Source organism: Mirounga leonina, unplaced genomic scaffold (assembly GCF_011800145.1).
Source record: "Mirounga leonina isolate KUSES-001 unplaced genomic scaffold, KU_Mleo_1.0 Mir_94, whole genome shotgun sequence".
Classification (NCBI taxonomy): Eukaryota; Metazoa; Chordata; class Mammalia; order Carnivora; family Phocidae; genus Mirounga; species Mirounga leonina.
This window is the reverse complement of record NW_023270855.1, coordinates 48243228-48262493: the sequence shown is the minus strand read 5'-3', so window position 1 is coordinate 48262493 and position 19266 is coordinate 48243228. Positions and strand designations below refer to the sequence as shown.

Genomic DNA, 19266 nt, shown 5'->3' with positions numbered 1-19266 from the left:
ATAAATAAATAAATAAATAAATAAATAAATAAATAAATAAATAAATAAATAAATAAAATCTTTAAAAATAAATAAAATAAAAATAAAAGACCCGGAGGATGGGGGACCAAGAATAAAGGCACCAAGCAAGGAAAGGGCTCTATTGCTATAAAAATGGATTCATGCATGTGCCCAGGGATGAGCACTTTTTGGGTACATGGCCATTCTCTTGGTGTGTGTAGAGGCAGGATGTTGCCACTATGCCTGTGAACTCACAGGAAAATGATGCCCAGGAAGCATGTGCAGGTTCAGTGAAGGATCTCCCCTCACTTTTTGCAAAACAGTCCAAGAAACTGAGCAGTGTGAGGACTGGGCACCTCACCCACATTGACCTGAGAAATATGTCCATTTCAGGTCTGGGATGTCATTGTTCATTGTGATTATGAATCATATCAACCTATATCTGAACATCAATCTTTGATCGATTGAAATGCAATATGGTATAAGGTGGTGGTTTGCAAGCTTCGCTACATGTCATGGTCATCTGGGGCTTTTAAAAATCCTGTGACACCATACACTGTGTGCCTTTTTGTGTCTGGCTCTTTTCACTTGAGGGTAATGCATTCAAAGTCTATCCATCCTGTAGCAAATACAGAGCTTCATTGCTTTTTATGTCTGAATAATAACCTGTTGTATGGATATATCACATATTGTTTATGCAATCATCCATCGATGGACATTTGGGTTACTTCCACCTTTTGGCCATTATGAATAAGAATAGGCAGATTTACAGGGACAGAATTAATTCAGAGTAATAGTTGCAAGGGCTGGGAGAAAGGGAGAATGAACTGCTTAATGGGTAGGGGATTTCGATTTGGGGTGATGAAAATGTTCTAGAATTAGAAGTGATGGTTGCACAACATTCTAAATGTATTCAATGCTACTGAATTATATCTTTTAAAATGCTTACAATAAAAAAATTTATGAAATTAATAACCTATAACCCTGCTGCAAAAAAAAATATTTTATTTTTTTAAGTAGGCTCTACTCCCAGCGTGGAGCCCAATGCAGGACTTGAACTCAGTACCCCAAGATGAAGACCTGAGCTGAGATCAAGAGTTGGACACTTAACCAACAGAGCTACCCAGGCGCCCCAAGATTTTAAATAAAAATAAAATGGTTACAATGATAAATTTTATGATGTATGTGTCCTGGGCCCCACTAAATCAGCTGTCTGGGGATGGGAGCCAGGCATTTGTATTTTTAACACCTGCTCAGTGACTCCAATGTGCAGCCATGCCGGAGAAGCAGGAGTATAAGGGAAGGAGGAAGGGGCCATGTGAATAAATCACATCCACTTCCCATGACTGGCTCGAGTGTCCTCTCCTCCAAGACCCACCCTGACCATCCTGTCCCCATGTGTAGTCCTTCTCGGTCACCCTACCGGATCTACTTCCATTTTAAACATGGGTCACCATCCAAGTTATCTTGTTTATTAATTTGTTCAGTTATTATCTGTCCCTTCACACAAACCAATGGTTTTCAACCTGGGTTCCTTTTCAAAAATATCAATGTCAAGGGGCGCCTGGGTGGCTCAGTAGGTTAAGCGTCTGACTCTTGATTTTGGCTTAGGTCATGATCTCAGGGTGGTGAGATCGAGCCCCATGTCTGGCTCCACACCCAGCTTAAGATTCTCTCTCTCCCTCTCCCTCTGTGCCCCCATCCCCGTGAGGCGTGTGTGCATGTATGTGTGTGGGTGCTCTCTCTCTCTCTCAAAAAAAAAAAAAAAGCCCAATGTCAAGACCCCGCCTTGATCATTTAAATCAGAATCTTCTGGAGGAGGACTCAGGCATCTATATTTTTAAGAGCTTCCCAAGTAATTTCAGGATGCAGCCATGGCGAATTGTTGCCCTGGTATGTAAGCCCCTGAAGACCGTGTATCCAGAGCTCCAAAAACAGGTTCAGACCCAGTGCCTGCCCACTGGTGAGGTGACTCCTGGTCACTTTCCAAAAGTTGTTTGATTTCTTCCTTGGAACAGTTCTCCAAGTAGGTGTTAACAAGTGAGGCAATTCCAGCCCAGACAGGTTATGATTTGCCTGCCACACAACCAGAATGGGAATGCAATGTGGGGACAGCTCAGCCCCACCATGGGCCAGGTCAGGGGTCTCCTCGGGGCTCCCACAGCCTGCTGTAACCCCATCTTGCCACCCTAAACTCTGTCTACAGGCTCTCTAAATTCCCCATGAGAGCTCCATGCAGACAGCTCACTATCATAAAATAAAACAGTATCATCAATTAGACCACTATTAAATTAGTAAATATAAATACAATTCATCAATTTAATTAAATGATTAATTAACTAACAGTTACACCCAGCCCATGGTGACTCACCCTTTCCTCCTTACCATTCTGATTCACAGTCCACAAAGATTTCTTGAACACCTACTCTTGAGCCCCCACCCCAAATCTTGTAGTGGATGTTTTCATACTATGGTCTTGATGAGGGAGGTGGTATTATTCCCAGCTTATACTGTAGGGTTATGGAACATGAGGGTCAATTCTGACAATGCCAGGCACTCTCTCCCAATTCACAGAAATTTATTGAACATTTCCATGAGCCATGCTGGGTGCTGAGTAAAAACTACATGTGTGGCTCACTATCTTATCAGCTAGCTGTCCCCTGGGGAGGGCAGACATCAAATTGGCATCACTTATAAAAGCAATGTGAATGCCCAGGAGAAGTGGAGGGAGCCCTGGAAATTGGGATCCCAGGGAGGGTTCAGAGATGGCCTCCTACAGAAACTTCATTTTACCTGACAATCAATTGATCTTTTAACAACCAAAAGAAGTGGTTATCACTCCCCAGCTGAGAATTCCTCAATGGCTCCCTATCTGATAGGGGACCAACTCATTTCACAAGTTTTTTAGAACTAAAATCCTCACATTGGGGGCACCTGGGTGGCTCAGTCGTTGGGCGTCTGCCTTCGGCTTGGGTAGTGGTCCCGGGGTCCTAGAATCGAGCCCTGCTCAGCGGGAAGCCTGCTTCTCCCTCTCCCACTCACCCTGCTTGTGTTCCTTCTCTCACTTTGTCTCTGTCAAATAAATAAATAAAATCTTTAAAAAAATAAAATAGGGCGCCTGGGTGGCTCAGTTGGTTAAGCGACTGCCTTCGGCTCAGGTCATGATCCCAGGGTCCTGGGATCGAGTCCCGCATCGGGCTCCCTGCTCGGTGGGGAGCCTGCTTCTCCCTCTCCCACTCCCCCGCTTGTGTTCCCTCTCTCGCTATGTCTCTCTCTGTCAAATAAATAAATAAAATCTTTAAAAATAAATAAATAAATAAAATAAAAAATAAAATAAAATAAAATCCCCACATCCCAGAAAACCCATAAGTCCTGATCAAACAAGGATGATCGGTCTCCCCACAACCCAAAAAAATCCAGACTCCCTAGAGTGAATTCAAGCCCATTCATTATCCCATCCCTCTCTGGACTTACCACCTGGACTCACTTCTCACCACCACCATCCTTTACAGTTGATTCTCCAGCCACATGGGAGCAGGCATGGTACCTTGAAGCCAAGTCCTCTCCTTCACCTCCACTATTGCCCATGCTGGGTTCCCTCTGCCTGGGCTGCTTCTTCCATATGCCCACCTTAGAAAGCACATATTCGTTCCTCAGGTCTTGGATGAAATGCCAGCTCCTCTGGGAAGCCAACCTGCAACCCTATAACCTCTAGGCATGCATCCCTTCATGGAGTCTTTACATGAGGTGGTTTTCTTCTGCATAACTAATTGTTGGATAACTCTGATTAATATAATTAATTTCACTAGTTGATTAATTAACTCAGAGTTCCTAAGGCCCATAGTGACACATCCTTCTTTCACACACTGACACTGTGTAAATATATATCTCATCAGAGAAGCCAGGACCTTCTTAAGTCTTGTCGTTGGTGTACTGAAGGAACCATCTCTGCGACTCCTCATTTCAGGAAACAACTGGACATCCCAGAGCATTCATCCATCCATCTCTCCCTTCTTATGCACCTACCTAACTCTGAGTGACATGTCCAAACATGGACCCACCCCCAGGACTGGATCTACCTGCTTCCATGAAGAAGGGGTGCCTCAGGAAATATCCTTTTCAATTCTGGCCATATGAGCTGGATCCTCCTTTTTTTCCTTCTTCAGTTTTTTATTTAAATTCTAGTTAGTTAAGCTTCCTTTCCAACCAGGGCCCGGCCAAATGGCTCCTGTGAAGAAGGGTGGCAAGAAGAAGAAAGGCCATTCTGCCATCAACAAGGTAGTGACCAGAGAATACACCATCAACATTCACAAGTGCATCCATGGAGTGGGTTTCAAGAAGCGTGCCCCTCAGGCACTCAAAGAGATCTGGAAATTTGCTATGAAGGAGATGGGAACTCCAGATGTGCACATTGACACCAGGCTCAACAAAGCTGTCTGGGCCAAAGGAATAAGGCATGTTCCATACCGTATCCATGTGCAGTTGCCCAGAAAACGTAACGAGGATGATTCACCAAACAAGCTCTACACACTGATTACCTATGAACCTATCAGCACTCTCAAAAATCTACAGACAGTTAATGTAGATGAGAACTAATCGCTGATTGTCAAATAAAGGTATAAAAATAAATAAATAGATAAATAAGTAAGTAAATTCTAGTTAGTTAACATATAGTGGAATACTGGTTTCAGAAGCAGAATTTAGTGATTCATCACTTACATATAACACCCAGTGCTCATTCCATCAAGTGCCCTCCTTAATGCCCATCACTCATCTAGCCCATCCCCCACCCACCTCCCCTCCAGGAAGCCTCAGTTTATTCTCTATCATTAAAAGTCTCTTATGGCTTGCTTCCCTCTCTTGCTTTTTTCTCCTTCTCCTATGTTCATCTGTTTTGTTTCTTAAATCCACATATGAGTGAAATCATATGGTATTTTTCTTTCTCTGGCTGACTTATTTCCTTTAGCATAATACACTCTAGCTCCATCCATGTCATGGCAAATGGCAAGATTTCATTTTTTTTTTGATGGCCGAATAATATTCTGTTGTATATGTATACCACAACTTCTTTTTTTTATTTTATTTTATTATGTTATGTTAGTCACCATACAATACACCATTAGTTTTTGATGTAGTGATCCATGATTCATTGTTTTCTTATAACACACAGTGCTCCATGCAGTATGTGCCCTCCTTAATACCCATCACTGGGCTAACCCATCCCCACACCCCCCTCCCCTCTAAAACCCTCAGTTTGTTTCTCGGAGTCCATAGTCTCTCATAGTTCGTCTTCCCCTCTGATTTCCCCCCCTTCATTTTTCCCTTCCTTCTCCTAATGTCCTCCATGTTATTCCTATGTTCCACAAATAAGTGAAACCATATAATATTTGACTTTCTCTGCTTGACTTAGTTCACTTAGCATAATCTCCTCCAGTCCCATCCATGTTGATGTAAAAGTTGGGTATTTATCCTTTCTGATGGCTAAGTAATATTCCATTGTATATATGGACCACATCTTCTTTATCCATTCATCTGTTGAAGGGCATCTCAGCTCTTTCTACAGTTTGGCTATTGCAGACATTGCTGCTATGAACATTGGGGTGCATATGGCCATTCTTTTCACTACATCTGTGTCTTTGGAGTAAATACCCAGGAGTGCAATTGCTGGGTCATAGGGTAGCTCTATTTTTAATTTTGTGAGGCACCTCCACACTGTTTTCCAAAGTGGCTGTACCAACTTGCATTCCCACCAACAGTGTAAGAGGGTTCCCCTTTCTCCACATCCTCTCCAACATTTGTTGTTTCTTTCCCTGTCAATTTTTGCCACTCTAACTGGTATAAGGTGGTATCTCAATATGGTTTTGATTTGAATTTCCCTGATGGCTAATGATGATGAACATTTTTTCATGTGTCTGTTAGCCATTTGTATGTCTTCTTTGGAGAAGTGTCTGTTCATGTCTTCTGCCCATTTTTTGACTTGATTATTTGTTTTTTGGGTGTTGAGTTTGAGAAGTTCTTTATAGATCTTGGAAATCAGCCCTTTGTCTGTAGTGTCATTCGCAAATATCTTCTCCCATTCTGTGGGTTGCCTCTTTGTTTTGTTGACTGTTTCCTTTGCTGTGCAGAAGCTTTTTATCTTGACGAAGTCCCAAAAGTCCATTTTTGCTTTTATTTCACTAGCTTTTGGAGATGTATCTTGAAAGAAGTTGCTGCGGCCAATGTCAAAGAGGTTACTGCCTATGTTCTCTTCTAGGATTTTGATGGATTCCTGTCTCACATTGAGGTCTTTCATCCATTTTGAGTTTATCTTTGTGAATGGTGTTAGAGAATGGTCGAGTTTCATTCTCTGCATGTGGCTGTCCAATTTTCCCGGCACCATTTATTGAAGAGACTGTCTTTTTTCCATTGCATATTTTTTCCTGCTTTTTGAAGATTAGTTGACCATAATGTTGAGGGTCCATATCTGGGCTCTCTATTCTGTTCCATTGGTCTATATGTCTGTTTTGTGCCAGTACCATGCTGTCTTGGTGATCACTTTGTAATATAGCTTGAAATGAGACATGATGCTCCCAGCTTTGTTTTTCTTTTACAACATTTCCTTGGTGATTCGGGGTCTTTTCTGATTCCATGCAAATTTTAGGATTGTTTGTTCCAGCACTTTGAAAAATGTCATTGGAATTTTGATCAGGATGGCGTTGAAGGTATAGATTGCTCTGGGTAGCATAGACATTTTAACAATGTTTATTCTTCTGATCCATGAGGATGGAATGTTTTTCCATCTTTTTGTGTCTTCTTCAATGTCTTTCATGAGTGTTCTTATACCACAACTTCTTTATCCATTCATCAGTCAATGGAAATTTGGGGAACTGGACCCTCTTAGGAAGTCTCTCTAAAACACTCAGTGGTGTACTGAAACCAGCTTTTCATAACTCTACATTCAGTGATGCTGTATTGATTACTTGAAATCAGCCACCATGGGAATATTTACATGATGGAAATTGACCAACACTGAAAATCAGGACTTTTTGGCTTTGGGTTGTTTCTTTGCTTGCTTGCTTACTTGTTTGTTTAGAACAAGTCAGTTGTTAAACACTTTCCAGCACATCATTGCAAACACCCACATTCTCAATTCTTTCCCCTAAGATCCAGTCTTCTTTGCTGACTAGACCCTATGAAAGAATGAGATTTCAAGAAGACAGAAGATGGCAGAAGTATAGTTTAGCTAAAATGTTTGGTCTGAGATGAGGATGGGACATTGGATCCTGTTTGATTAGGTCTTTCTCTGGCTTTTATTTCTCTTCCAATGAACAACGTGTGCTTTTTACACCATCACAGAGCAAGGTGACGTCTTCCAGGTCACCTCCGCAGATGATTCCACGTACTCCCATGTGTGTTGTCCTGTCCACTTTTGGAATGGCCAAACCTACCTGGGTCATTGTGAAGAAACATGGGATGGGATGCTTCCCTGCATGTTTTACACAGCCCCCAAGCCCTACCCCTGCACAGAAAGCTCATGATTGGGACATATTCTGTAATTAATATTTATTACAGTGCCAGGGATGAGATCTGTGGATGCTATTGGGACAATGAAGATAAGATTGTAATCTTCACAAAGACTACTGAGTTTTATTTACCAACATTGGCCCGGGATCAGATACAATACCCAATAAATATTTGTTGAATAAATTAAGTGAAGAAGGAGGAGAAACAGGAAGAGGAACAGGGGATGATGGAAAAGAAGAAAACATAGCATCCTTCTATATGCCAAGAAGGAACATTGCTGGGTGTTTTACATACGGGCTATCTCTGAATCTCTCAGCAGTCCTAGAAGGTAGGTCTTCATTTCTTACAAAAGGAAACTGAAGCTTATAGGAATATCTTATATTGTTAATGACTTAGGGATACAGGCACATGCGCATATATTATTTGAGATGGAAAGCAAATCACTAGAGCCTTTTGAGAAAGTAAATTAGCAGCCAAAATTTAGCAAGATTTTTGACATATTATGCCCTTTAAACCGGTAATTCCACCTGTAGGAACTTCTCCAAAAAAGACTCAATCTTGTGCCTGAAGAGGAATGTACAGGTTGTTCATGTCAAATAGCAAGGTTATCTGCCTTGGCAAAAAAAACACTTGAATGTCCAATCATCAAGGAAATGACTTAAAAAATTACTGTCCGTCTATTCTATGGGATATTGTGCCCTTTATAAAACCAATGATACAACACATGCACTGGAGTAGCTAAAATGAAAAAAAAAAAGAAAATACCAAGTGTTGGCTTGGATTTGGAACCCTTAGGGACTGCTGATGGAGGGGTAAAAAGTGATACAACCCTTCGGGAAATGGTTTGGCAATGACTACTGAAGTTATACATATATATTCTCTATTATCCAGCACTTTCACTTATAAATGTATACCTAATAGAAATGTGTACATATGTTTATTAAAAGTCATATACTAGGTGTACATATCTCCATGGCTCATAATCTCAAAGAAAAAAAAAACAGAAACTACCCAAATATCCGTTAATAACAAATTGGATAAATAAGCGGAATACTATAAAGCACGCATCTTCAGTGAAAGCAATATTTTACCCTCCCCAGGGGCAAAATTGGCTTGGGGGAAATAAAAAATATACAGATATACATACAATATAGAGATAGAGATAGGTAGATATATGATAGACACATAGATAGACAGTATATCTGTGGTATTAAAGTTCATGAAGGGACAATTAGGAAAAATGTCTAAAATGGCTTCTTGTGAGGAGACAATAATGAAAAAAGATTGAAAAATACTGTTATAAAGCAATAATATTGAGGATCTCCAGCCGCATGCAGAAAAGATTGAATCTCACAAACATAATGTTGGAGTGAATGAAGCCAGATGCAAAAGAGAACATATCATGTGATTCCATTGATATAAAGTCCCAAAAGCAGAAAAAGTTAATCTGTATTGTTCTATATCAAGATAGTGTTTGGGGAAGGCAGGATCAGGGTAGTGACAAAAAAGGAAGCAGGACAAGAAATCCAGGGTGGGGAGCTTTTCCTTGATTGGGTCCTAGTTGCAAGGTTCTAGCGTGTTTAATGTGTGAAAATTCATCGAGTTGCATGCACATTTTTTATTTGTGCTCTTCTCTGCATGTAGGATATTCTTCAATGAAAAAAGAATTTTTTAAGATTTTATTTATTTGACAGAGAGAGAAAGCACACAAGCAGGGGAGCGAAAGGCAGAGGGAGGGGGAGAAGTAGGCTCCCCGCTGAGCAGGGAGCCAAACATGGGGCTTGATCCCAGGATCCCAAGATCATGACCTGAGCCAAAGGCAGATGCTTAACCAACTGAGCCACCGAGGTGACCCTCAATGAAAAATTTTTTAAAAGAAAATGAAAAATGAGTTTGTTCCATATGGAGTGACATGGGAAGATGACTCAGACATATAATTAAGTGAACAAAGCAAGTTACAGAACAATTTGGTGGAAAGAGACAACATACATATAACAAACAGCTCTAAGTATGTATATCAATGCAGAGATGGGGATTTGGAGAAAAACTACCCAGTCTGGTGCCTGCATTATCTTGAAACAAAAAGAAGAATTGGGGGGATGAGAATGTTTCAGGGTTTTTTTCATTTTTGTTATTGTGGTAAGATATGCATAACATAAAATTTACCATTTTAACCATTTTTAAGTGTCCAGTTCAGTGTCATTAAGTACATTCACATGGTTGTGCAGCCGTCACCACCATCCATCACCAGAACTTTTTCATCTGCTGAAAACTGAAACTCTGTCCCCATTAACACTAACTCCCCACTCCCAGTCTCCCAGCCTCTGGTGCACACTATTCTATTTTCTCCCTCTGTGAATCTGGCTACTAGGGATTTCATATAAGTGGAATCAGATAGGGGTGCCTGGGTGGCTCAGTCAGTTAAGTGTCTGCCTTCGGCTCAGGTCATGATCCAAGGGTCCTGGGATCAGTTTTCGCATCTGGCTCCCCGCTCAACGGGGAGCCTGCTTCTCCCTCTGCCTCTGCTGTTCCCCTGCTTGTGCTCTCTCTCTCTCTCTCTGTCAAATAAATAAATAAAGTCTTAAAAAAAATAAGTGGAATCAGACAGTATTTGTCCCTTTTTTTGTCTGGCTTATTTCACTTAGAATAATGTCCTCGAGTTTCATCCATGTTGTAGCCTATGTCAGAATGTCCTTCCTTTTTGAGGCTAAGCAATACTCCATTGCATGGATGCACCACATTTTGTCTATCCATTCATCCACTGGTGAACATTTGAGTTGTTTCCACTTTTTGCCTATTGAGAAAATTTTGCTCTGAATGCTGGTGTTCAAATATCTGTTTGAAACCCTGTTTCAATTATTTTGTGTATATACACGGAACTGGAATTGCTGTATTAAATGGTAAGTCTATGTGTACTTTTTTGAGGAACAACCATACTGTTTTCCACCGTAGCTGCAGCATTTAATTGAATGTTCTGGTTTTGCTGAATACATTTCAGTATTGTTTGAATATTCCACTCCTAGATATAAGCCCAAGAGAAATAAAAACATATAACCACACTAAGATTTATATACATACTAGTGTTTATAGCAACATCACTCATACTAGCCAAAAGGTGAAAACAACCCAAATACCCATTAATGGATGGATGGATGGATAAACAAAATGAGCTATATTCATAGAATGGAATATTATTCAGCCATAAAAAGAAATGGCATACTGACACATGCTATAACATGGATGAAACTTAAAAATATTATGCTAAGTGAAAGAAACCAAACACAAAAAAAACACATATCCCGTTCATGTGGGATGTCCAGAACAAGGAGATCTACAGAGACAGAAAACAAGATTAATGGTTACCAAGGGCTGGGAGGTGTGGGTGGGGGAAAGACTGGGGGCAATAACTAAAGGGTACAGAGTTCTTTTTGAGGTGATGAAGATGTTCTCAAATAGGCTGTAGTGATGATTGCACAGCACTGAATATAGTAAAAACCACTGGACTTTACACTTTAAATGGGTGAATTGTATGGTGTGTGAATTATATCTCTTTAAATCTGTTAGCAAAACATAACATAAAGCGAACTGAAATTAAGGCTAAGAAAGAATCGAGGAGGAAGGTGATGAGAAGAGAAGACAGCAGTTGAGTCTGATGATGCAGACAGATCAGACCCACTGGTGCTGAATGGCAACTGTACCAATCATTAGTTGGGTGACCTAGGGCAGTCATTTCACTTCTATGAGTCTCAGTTCCCTCATCTGCAAAGTGGGAGCAACAATGTTGACCTCTTGGGGCTGTTGAATGTTTGACGAAGTAAAAAACAAATGAAGTTGGTATTGTCTGCCTAGTTGAATGGAGAAGGGATGGAAGAGAGCATAATGATGGAAATGATGGACTGATGGTAGTCAGATGGGCTGGACCCGAGGGTTGCTCTTTGGGTGGGCTGACATAAAAGCCCTGGCTGATTTGAATGCTTTGCCTCAGCCTCCTTAGCCAGGGGGTGTTGGTTAAGTTTTGCCATGACTCATTCCATAGGCATCTGGTTCCATCTCCTCACCAAGGCTGTGCCAAGGGTGTGTCCCTCCCACCATGAGGTTTCTTGAGCGACAGGAGACTTGCTGGCAGTAAAGGGTCAGATGGCTGTGCTGCCCAATTTATACACGGCTTTCTCAGGAGAAACACTGTCAGCCCCATCTCCAAGGTCAGCACGTGGACTTGACCCCTCCTCGGTGCCTAGCTCTGTTGGCAGCGAGCAGAGTGGCAAGACTTGGACTGGCTTTAAGGAGCAGCCATTTCTAGAGTCAGTAAGTGATTTGGCAGATACTAGTTCTCTCTCTCTCTCTCTCTCTCTCTCTCTCTCCTCTGCTTCCTCCCCTCTCCTCTCCTCTCTCCTCCTCTCCTTTTTTCTTCTCTTCTCTCTCTCTTATTCTCTCCCTCTCCCTGCATGAATGAATGCTCTGGCCAGTTTTGGCAGAACTAAAGAAATTTCTATCCGTCCAGTCAGCCAGCCATCCATCCATCCTTCCTTTATTTGTTCATTTGTTTATTATTTGCTTACTCAACAAATCTCCTCAGACACCACGTCTGTGCCCATTCCCACACTGGTGACCCTGATGGAGACAGAGATAAAGAAATTAGGCTTTCAGTCCTAAAAACTGAGCTTCCGGCTCAGCCACTAGAAAAAGAATCAAAAGCACTATGGTCACACAAGTATAAACATGCAGGGCTCTGAGAGTCTGGAGAAGGGAGAGGCGACTTCTAGTAGGCTAACAGGGATCAAAAAGCCTCCCTTGCTGTGCCATTTCTGTAAGGCATCTAGGGCTCCTTCAGGGTCCTTTTCAGATGCGGAAACTGAGCTGGAGAGGAGAATAAGATGTTCAGGTCACACAGCTGGGAAGGGGCAGGCGCAAGACTTGATTCTGGTTTATCTGGCTCCAAAAACCATGCCCCTTTCACTTTCTTTCTCACAGTGTTTGATTCTTCTTTCCTCATGGCACCGGCTTCAGTGTGTGTGTGTGTGTGTGTGTGTTGTGTGTGTGTGTCTAAGAGAGAACAAGAGAGATTTGTTTTAAGATTTTATTTTTTTTTTAAGATTTTATTTATTTATTTATTTGAGAGAGAGAGAGAGAGAAACAGCATGAGAGGGGATAGGGTCAGAGGGAGAAGCAGGCTCCCCGCCGAGCCGGGAGCCTGATGCGGGACTCGATCCCAGGACTCCAGGATCATGACCTGAGCCGAAGGCAGTCGCTTAACCAACTGAGCCACCCAGGCGCCCTAAGATTTTATTTTTAAGTAATCTCTACATCCAACATGGGGCTTGAATTTACAACCTCAAGATAGTCACACACGCCACTGACTGAGCCAGGCAGACACCCTGAGAACAAGGGAGATCTAATATTCATTTCTGTCATAGACTAGAGCTACATGAGGGTAGGGAGCATGTCTGTCTCACACAGTTTATTCCCAGTGGCTGGCAAATAATAAGCACCCAGAAAATATTTGCTGGATAGATAGATATATGGGTGGGTGCTTAGATGAATAAACGGATGGATGGAGGATGGATGGATGGATGGACGGATGGTTGAATGGATGGATGAGTAGATGGCAGGGGGAGGGCATAACAAACATGATGCCATCCAAATTGACAGAGAAGGGTCTTGACTAGTAAAGACACATTCCAGGCTGAAGAGGAAGTGGAAAAAAAGGCAAGGAGGTGAGAAAACACCAAGGATATGTCAAAAGTCATTCTGTTCAGCCAGAGAGTAAAACAGAACTCAGAAATGAGTATGAAGAACTCAGACAGATGTTCAGGCTCAAGGCAGAGGGAGGGAAGTGGATTGATCTGTTTGGGTTAGAGACACACTGGGACAGTTCCAAAGCAGTATTCCCCACTTTGATGACATTCTCTCCTTTTTTTTTTTTTTTTTTTTTTATTTGACAGAGAGAGAGACAGCAAGAGACAGAACACAAGCAGGGGGAGTGGGAGAGGGAGAAGCAGGCTTCCTGCTGAGCAGGGAGCCTGATGCGGGGCTCAATCCCAGCTCAATCCCAGGACCCTGGGATCATGACCTGAGCTGAAGGCAGATGCTTAACAACTGAGCCACCCAGGCGCCCCGACATTCTCTTTTTAAACCTAATCCCAAAGTATCTCCCTGTTGATGTCTCCCCAGTCTGTCAGCTCCTGGGCAACATAGGGGAGTACATGGGGCTGCTTTCCCCCTCATCAGTCCAGGTCCTTGGGATGGGGAGGAGAGTCACAAACTGGTGAGTGTCCTGAGGGAGAGATAGGGAAAATTCCAGGGGGTATGGCATTTTAGGGGGGGCCTAGCAGGAGTTCTGGGAGCATCCAAGGATGGAAGACACCACTGGGGTGTCACGCTAGAGAAGCCATTCTTCACGGACTGTCATCTCTTGCCCACATCTGACTATGAACCAAGTCCCCACCACTGGTTTTCTATTCAGTCACAAAAATCTGGATAGACAAACTAGTCTGTTCCCTGAGCCCTTCTGCCTTCCCTTGGAGACCTTCAAACTATCTTCTTTTGAACCCCCAGGTTTAGCCAAGAGTGCTGAGAGCCGGACTGAGAATCAGAGGAAAGATGAGCAATCCTCGGCCTTTGGAGGAGGTGGGCTGGGTGCAGTTTGGGGGAGAGGGGTGGAAGCGTCTGGATAGAGAGAAGGTGAGGAGCTTAATGTTTCAGAGATAGTGGAAAGGGTGAAAAATCATGATGTAGGTTCAGAGCTAGAAGGTGCTCTGTGATCATTCAGATGGAGAAAAAAACACAGAGATGGAAGCCAAGCTGGGGTGGGCGGGCCTGCTATATCTGTCTTGACAATCAAATTCTTATCACTAAAGTTGATAGTGAGGATAAGAGAAGAAATTTTGACCCCAATACCCTTCTTCCTCAGACAGGACAAGGTGGGATCTCAGTATTGGCCTCAGAAATTCTGAGACCTTTTTATATGAGAGAATGATGCTCAGAAGACTCTTGGGAAGGACAGAGAGAGAGTGAAAGCCACCAGTATGCTAGCTGGAAGGGACCCTCACAATTCCCCATAAACACAGTCATTGTCTGTGTTTGAAAACTAAGGCTCAGATGGGAGCAGTGACTTGCCCAAGTTCACACAGAGCTAAAACAGAGCCAGATCCCAGGTTAAGTCGCCAGATTCAGCAAACAAAAATAAAGGATGCCCACTCGAATTTACATTTCACATTGACAACAAATAATTTTATAGTATAACTATATCCCATACTATATTTGGGATGTACTCATACTAAAAAAAAAACCAACAACACTTTTTTTTTTTTTAATTTGAAATGTGATTGTAACTGGGCATCCTGTATTTTACCCTGCCACCCAAACCCCAGGCCTCTTTGGACCACATCCTCTGCTTCTCCTTGACTTCCTCATCCTTTTGATGATTTTTGTCAACTCTTGACCCAGGAGGTATACGACATGTCAGGCGCCCGCTTAGCCCTGACACTGTGCGTCACCAAAGCACGGGAAGGTTCAGAGGCAGACCTGGATGCTCTGGAACGCATGTTCCGGCAGCTGGGATTTCAGAGCACCATGAAGAGAGACCCCACTGCCCAGGTACTGTGCTGCCAGCCCCAGGCCAATGAGGGAGAGGGCTGGACCAGAAGGTGGGCTCTGGGGCCACCCCTGAGTCTGGCCATTCTTCTCACTCCAGCAATTCCAGGAAGAGCTGGACAATTTTCAGCAGGCCTTGGATGCCCGGAATGACCCTGTCAGCTGTGCTTTTGTGGTGCTCATGGCACATGGGTCAGAAGGTCGCCTCAAGGGGGAGGATGGACAAATGGTGGAGCTGGAAAACCTTTTCGAGGTTCTGAACAACAAGAATTGCCGGGCCCTGCGAGCCAAGCCTAAGGTGTACATCGTGCAGGCCTGTCGAGGAGGTGGGGACAAAGCCAAGAACACGGCGTTTGTGTTCCTAATCCAGCCTAACGCTAGATCCAGAGCCCCAGCTAAGCCTTGGTTTGACACTGTGTCTCATGATGACCTCCTTTCCCCATCTTTTTCTCTGACTTTCCTCTTCTTGATGTTTCAGAACAAAGGGACCCCGGTGAAACAGTAAGTGGAGGTGATATTGTGATGATCACAAAGGACAGTCCCGAGACTATCCCAACGTACACAGACATCCTCCACGTCTACTCCACCATAAAGGGTATGAGCTCCCACCTGACATGGGGTGGCCTCCTGCTCCTCCTCCATGCACACCACTTCTGACCCCTGACCCCTGAGCTCCTCCAAGACCCACCCTTTTCCACAGCCTCTTGCACCACACACAACAACCCTCCCACTCCCGTTGGAGCTCTCCTGAGCCCTCTTCTCTGGAATCCTTAGGGTACATCGCATACAGACACGACAAAGAGGGCTCCTGCTTCATCCAGACCCTGGTTGATGTGTTCACAGAGAGGAGAGGACCCATCCTGGAGCTTCTGACAGAGGTGAGTTGGAACAAGGTACCTGGAACCCTCTCCCAGCCTAAGCAGGGAGGCTGAGCCTCTTCCAAACCTGTCTGCGTTCTCCCTCTCCTGCCCCCAGCCCCAAATCCAACCTAGGTCCCAACACAGAAACTAGGACACCCACATCCTAGCAATGAGTTTCCCTAAAGCAGGAAATTCCAAATGTCAGAGTATGTGAGATAATTTAGATGAAATACAGATACATTTCTGTAAACAAAAACTACAGGCTTAATCATTGGTTGAACAAACTTTTTCTTCTTCTAATGGTTATATGCTTTTATGGTAGATTAGAAAAAACATAACAAGAATGTCCAACCAATGATTCCATAAAGATTATGGCATAGGATGAGGCAATAAAGGTCTCCCATTTTAGGACATGCAAACCCACCTCCCTTGTTCTCTAACCTTCTCCCTATAAGCCCACCACACCAGCTCCCCTAGGGACCCAACTCCAAGCTAACCACACCTCTTGCTGCAGGTGACCCGGCGGATGGCCGAAGCAGAGCTGGTTCAGGAAGGAAAACCAAGAAAAGTGAATCCCGAAATCCAAAGCACCCTTCGGAAACGGCTCTATCTGCAGTAAAAGTAGAAAGGGCAGGGAGAGGTTGTCTTTCAAGTGCGCTCTCTGCCCCATGGATATTTAGAGGCAGCTCTCACCATTCCCCTAAAATCTTCTCTTCCCAAGGCCAAATGGCACCCAGCCCCTTTCATCACACCCCTCTTGCAAGTCCTCTTTCTATCTGTCCCTGTCATTCTTAAAGCAAGCCAGCCAAAACATAGCACAAGGCACAGCAATAACATTAACATTCACCTCCCTCAGGCTGGAATCTCCACCTCTGTTACTACAACCTAAGAGTATATTCACTTATCCTAGTTTCTGTTCCTATCTTCCATTGAAACCTTTTTCTTTTTCCCATTAATTATACCTATGCAAATGTAACTGGATAAACCTCACTGATCAACCAATGCCCACTTACCACTTCCCACCCCAATCAAACTTCCACTGGATCTTGAATCTCACTTGGAGTTATAACCTCCTCCTGAGAACCATATCCATTTCCATCTTCCAGAGATTCCCTCCCAACCCCTGGAAAATTAGTAAAGCAAGAATCATTCTCTCTTTTCAAGACTCTTCTTCCTTGGCAAGCTGGTAACTTGACATCATTCTCCTTTTAGCTCATGAGCTCTCTCTGGCTGATAGAGATGTTTCATCCTTTTTCTGAGCTTCTCTCTACTAACTAATGCTCCCCCAAGGCCCTGGGCCCTGCCTTCTCTCCAAGAAAATCCATCCATTTATTTCTTCTCAAGTCTTCAACTTTTAACCACTCTGAATCAGGGCATGTTGGAGCTATGGCAAATCCTCTAGTGTCACCCTGTTTTTCAGACAGTGTGGTAGAGACCCAGAGAGGTTAAAAGGCTTGTCAAATGCCACATTGCAGGGCAACTGGGTGGCTCAGTTGATTAAGCATCTGACTCTTGGCTTTGGCTCAGGTTGTGATCTCACAGGTCATGGGAGAGAGCTCTGGGTCTTGCTCTGCACTCAGCGGGGAGTCTGCTTGAGGATTCTTTCCCACTGACTCTTTCTCTCTTTCTCTCTCTCTCTTTCTCTCTCTCTCTCTCTCTTTCCCTCTCATAAATAAATAAATCTTTTTTTTTAAATGCCACGCAATAAGTCAGTGGGAGGGTCAAGGTCTGGTTTGCAGCCCAGCACCCTTGCCACTGCCTGCTAAGTCTTGGAACATAAGAAAACTTCTTTAATTTGAGGAATTTTCTAATAAAGTTCTCCCTACTTGGCAGTAGGAGCTCCTTGGAAGACCCACAAGTCCTCGACACCCAGCAGTAAAGACTCCCCCCGTGAGATTCTGACATGGGCTGGTATTTGAACCAGAGGCATTGCCTTCCAAGTCTATGACTCATCTCCAGCCTTGACCTTCCCCACTGAAATAACCTGCAGGCATATCTGCCATCATTGAAAATTCATGGCTAAAGATGAGTCTTTTCTCCCCAGTTCCTCCTCCAAGTGTTCCCTGGTACCCTCACCCTCAGACCACATGTTCAGAATTCTGCAGTTATCTATGACTCCCCTCTTCTTGTCTCCTTTAAAATGCCACCAAGCACAGTGTTCAGCACAGCCTGACTTTGAAACAGTTCTCACATCTGTCTTTCCTTCCCTTACATGTCGTTCTTCAGGCTCAAGTCCCATCCTCTATGTCTGCATCTTTGTACCATCTTCCTTCCTTGCCTCTCTGCCTGCCCACTTCACCTCCCCTCTGCCCTCCATCTACAATTCCAGACCTCCCTAGAATACTCAAGAACACACAACGGTGCCCTGTCACTTACATATCAAGGCCAAACTCCACATCCTGATTTCTCACATCCTTACAATTTCCCCCTGTACCAGCAATCAGCTAAACTCATCTCCTACCTCCCCCACCATGAATTCACTCCTCCAACAACACAAATGTCCTCTTACTCATTCCTGCCTCTGAAGCTTTGCTTATCACCATTTCCCCAAGCTGGGGTGCCCTTTCTCTCACTACCTCCCAACCATACGTATTCCAAAGAGCCATTCTTAGTATTCTTTCTAGTTGATTCTCCAGTCTCACCCAGGATGAGACACTGATGATTACAGGATTGAGGGCAGGAACAAGTCTTGGATCAACATAATGGATGTTCAATAAACAGATGTTAAACTTTAAAAGTATGTGTTGGAATCTGCTCTGTGCTTAGAACAGGAGGCTAATGTGAAAGGCATTATAGATTTAGTTCCTTTTTCCCAATGGTCCATGCCTCCCAGACATGCCTATCATGAACAGAGAATCAGGAGCCTCATCCTAACTTTCCCAAAAAGGCAGGTGTGTAGGAAATTTATAGTTAGAGGCCACACTTCCATTCTAAATGGTTATGTTTTACATGATTGTGTCATCTCCAGAATGTCCCTGAAGAAGTATCCAGACACAGAACTGTAGCTTTTCAGAACCGTAAGGGACCTTGGAGATCAGCTAGTTACAGGATGACAAATATTTAGCAAGTATGTCACATCTTTCTCGTCCAGGTGCCCATAGCAAACATGACTAATCAATCACACCTTTCCCACTGAACTTGGGTGCAGCCTCAAAGTATTTCTTCTCTTAGCACTCCAGGAAACATAAGCACATCACTAGGGAGGGAATTGTCTAGAGTCACCAAGTTCTTAAGTAGTAAACTCAAGCTCCTCATTCTACAGTAATAGCAGTAATAGCATTCTGCACTAATAGTCATGGCTGCAGTGAGG

The 19266-nt window shown here is 43.4% G+C and overlaps 2 protein-coding genes across 2 annotated transcripts; both read left to right on the top strand.

Annotated features, from left to right (window-relative positions):
- The first annotated feature begins 4200 nt into the window (after positions 1 to 4200).
- On the top strand, positions 4201 to 4596 carry LOC118005294 (60S ribosomal protein L31-like). The gene has a single exon (XM_034997149.1). The coding sequence runs from the start codon at positions 4222 to 4224 to the stop codon at positions 4594 to 4596; it is 375 nt and encodes a 124-aa protein (XP_034853040.1). The 5' UTR covers positions 4201 to 4221.
- A 7145-nt stretch (positions 4597 to 11741) lies between these two features.
- CASP14 (caspase 14) lies at positions 11742 to 17532 on the top strand. Its single transcript, XM_034997130.1, has 7 exons — positions 11742 to 11808; positions 14059 to 14130; positions 14950 to 15099; positions 15197 to 15422; positions 15575 to 15691; positions 15871 to 15974; positions 16471 to 17532. Exons 2-7 carry the CDS (start codon positions 14104 to 14106, stop codon positions 16573 to 16575), a joined length of 729 nt encoding a protein of 242 aa, XP_034853021.1. The 5' UTR covers positions 11742 to 11808; positions 14059 to 14103; the 3' UTR covers positions 16576 to 17532.
- Positions 17533 to 19266: the final 1734 nt, after the last annotated feature.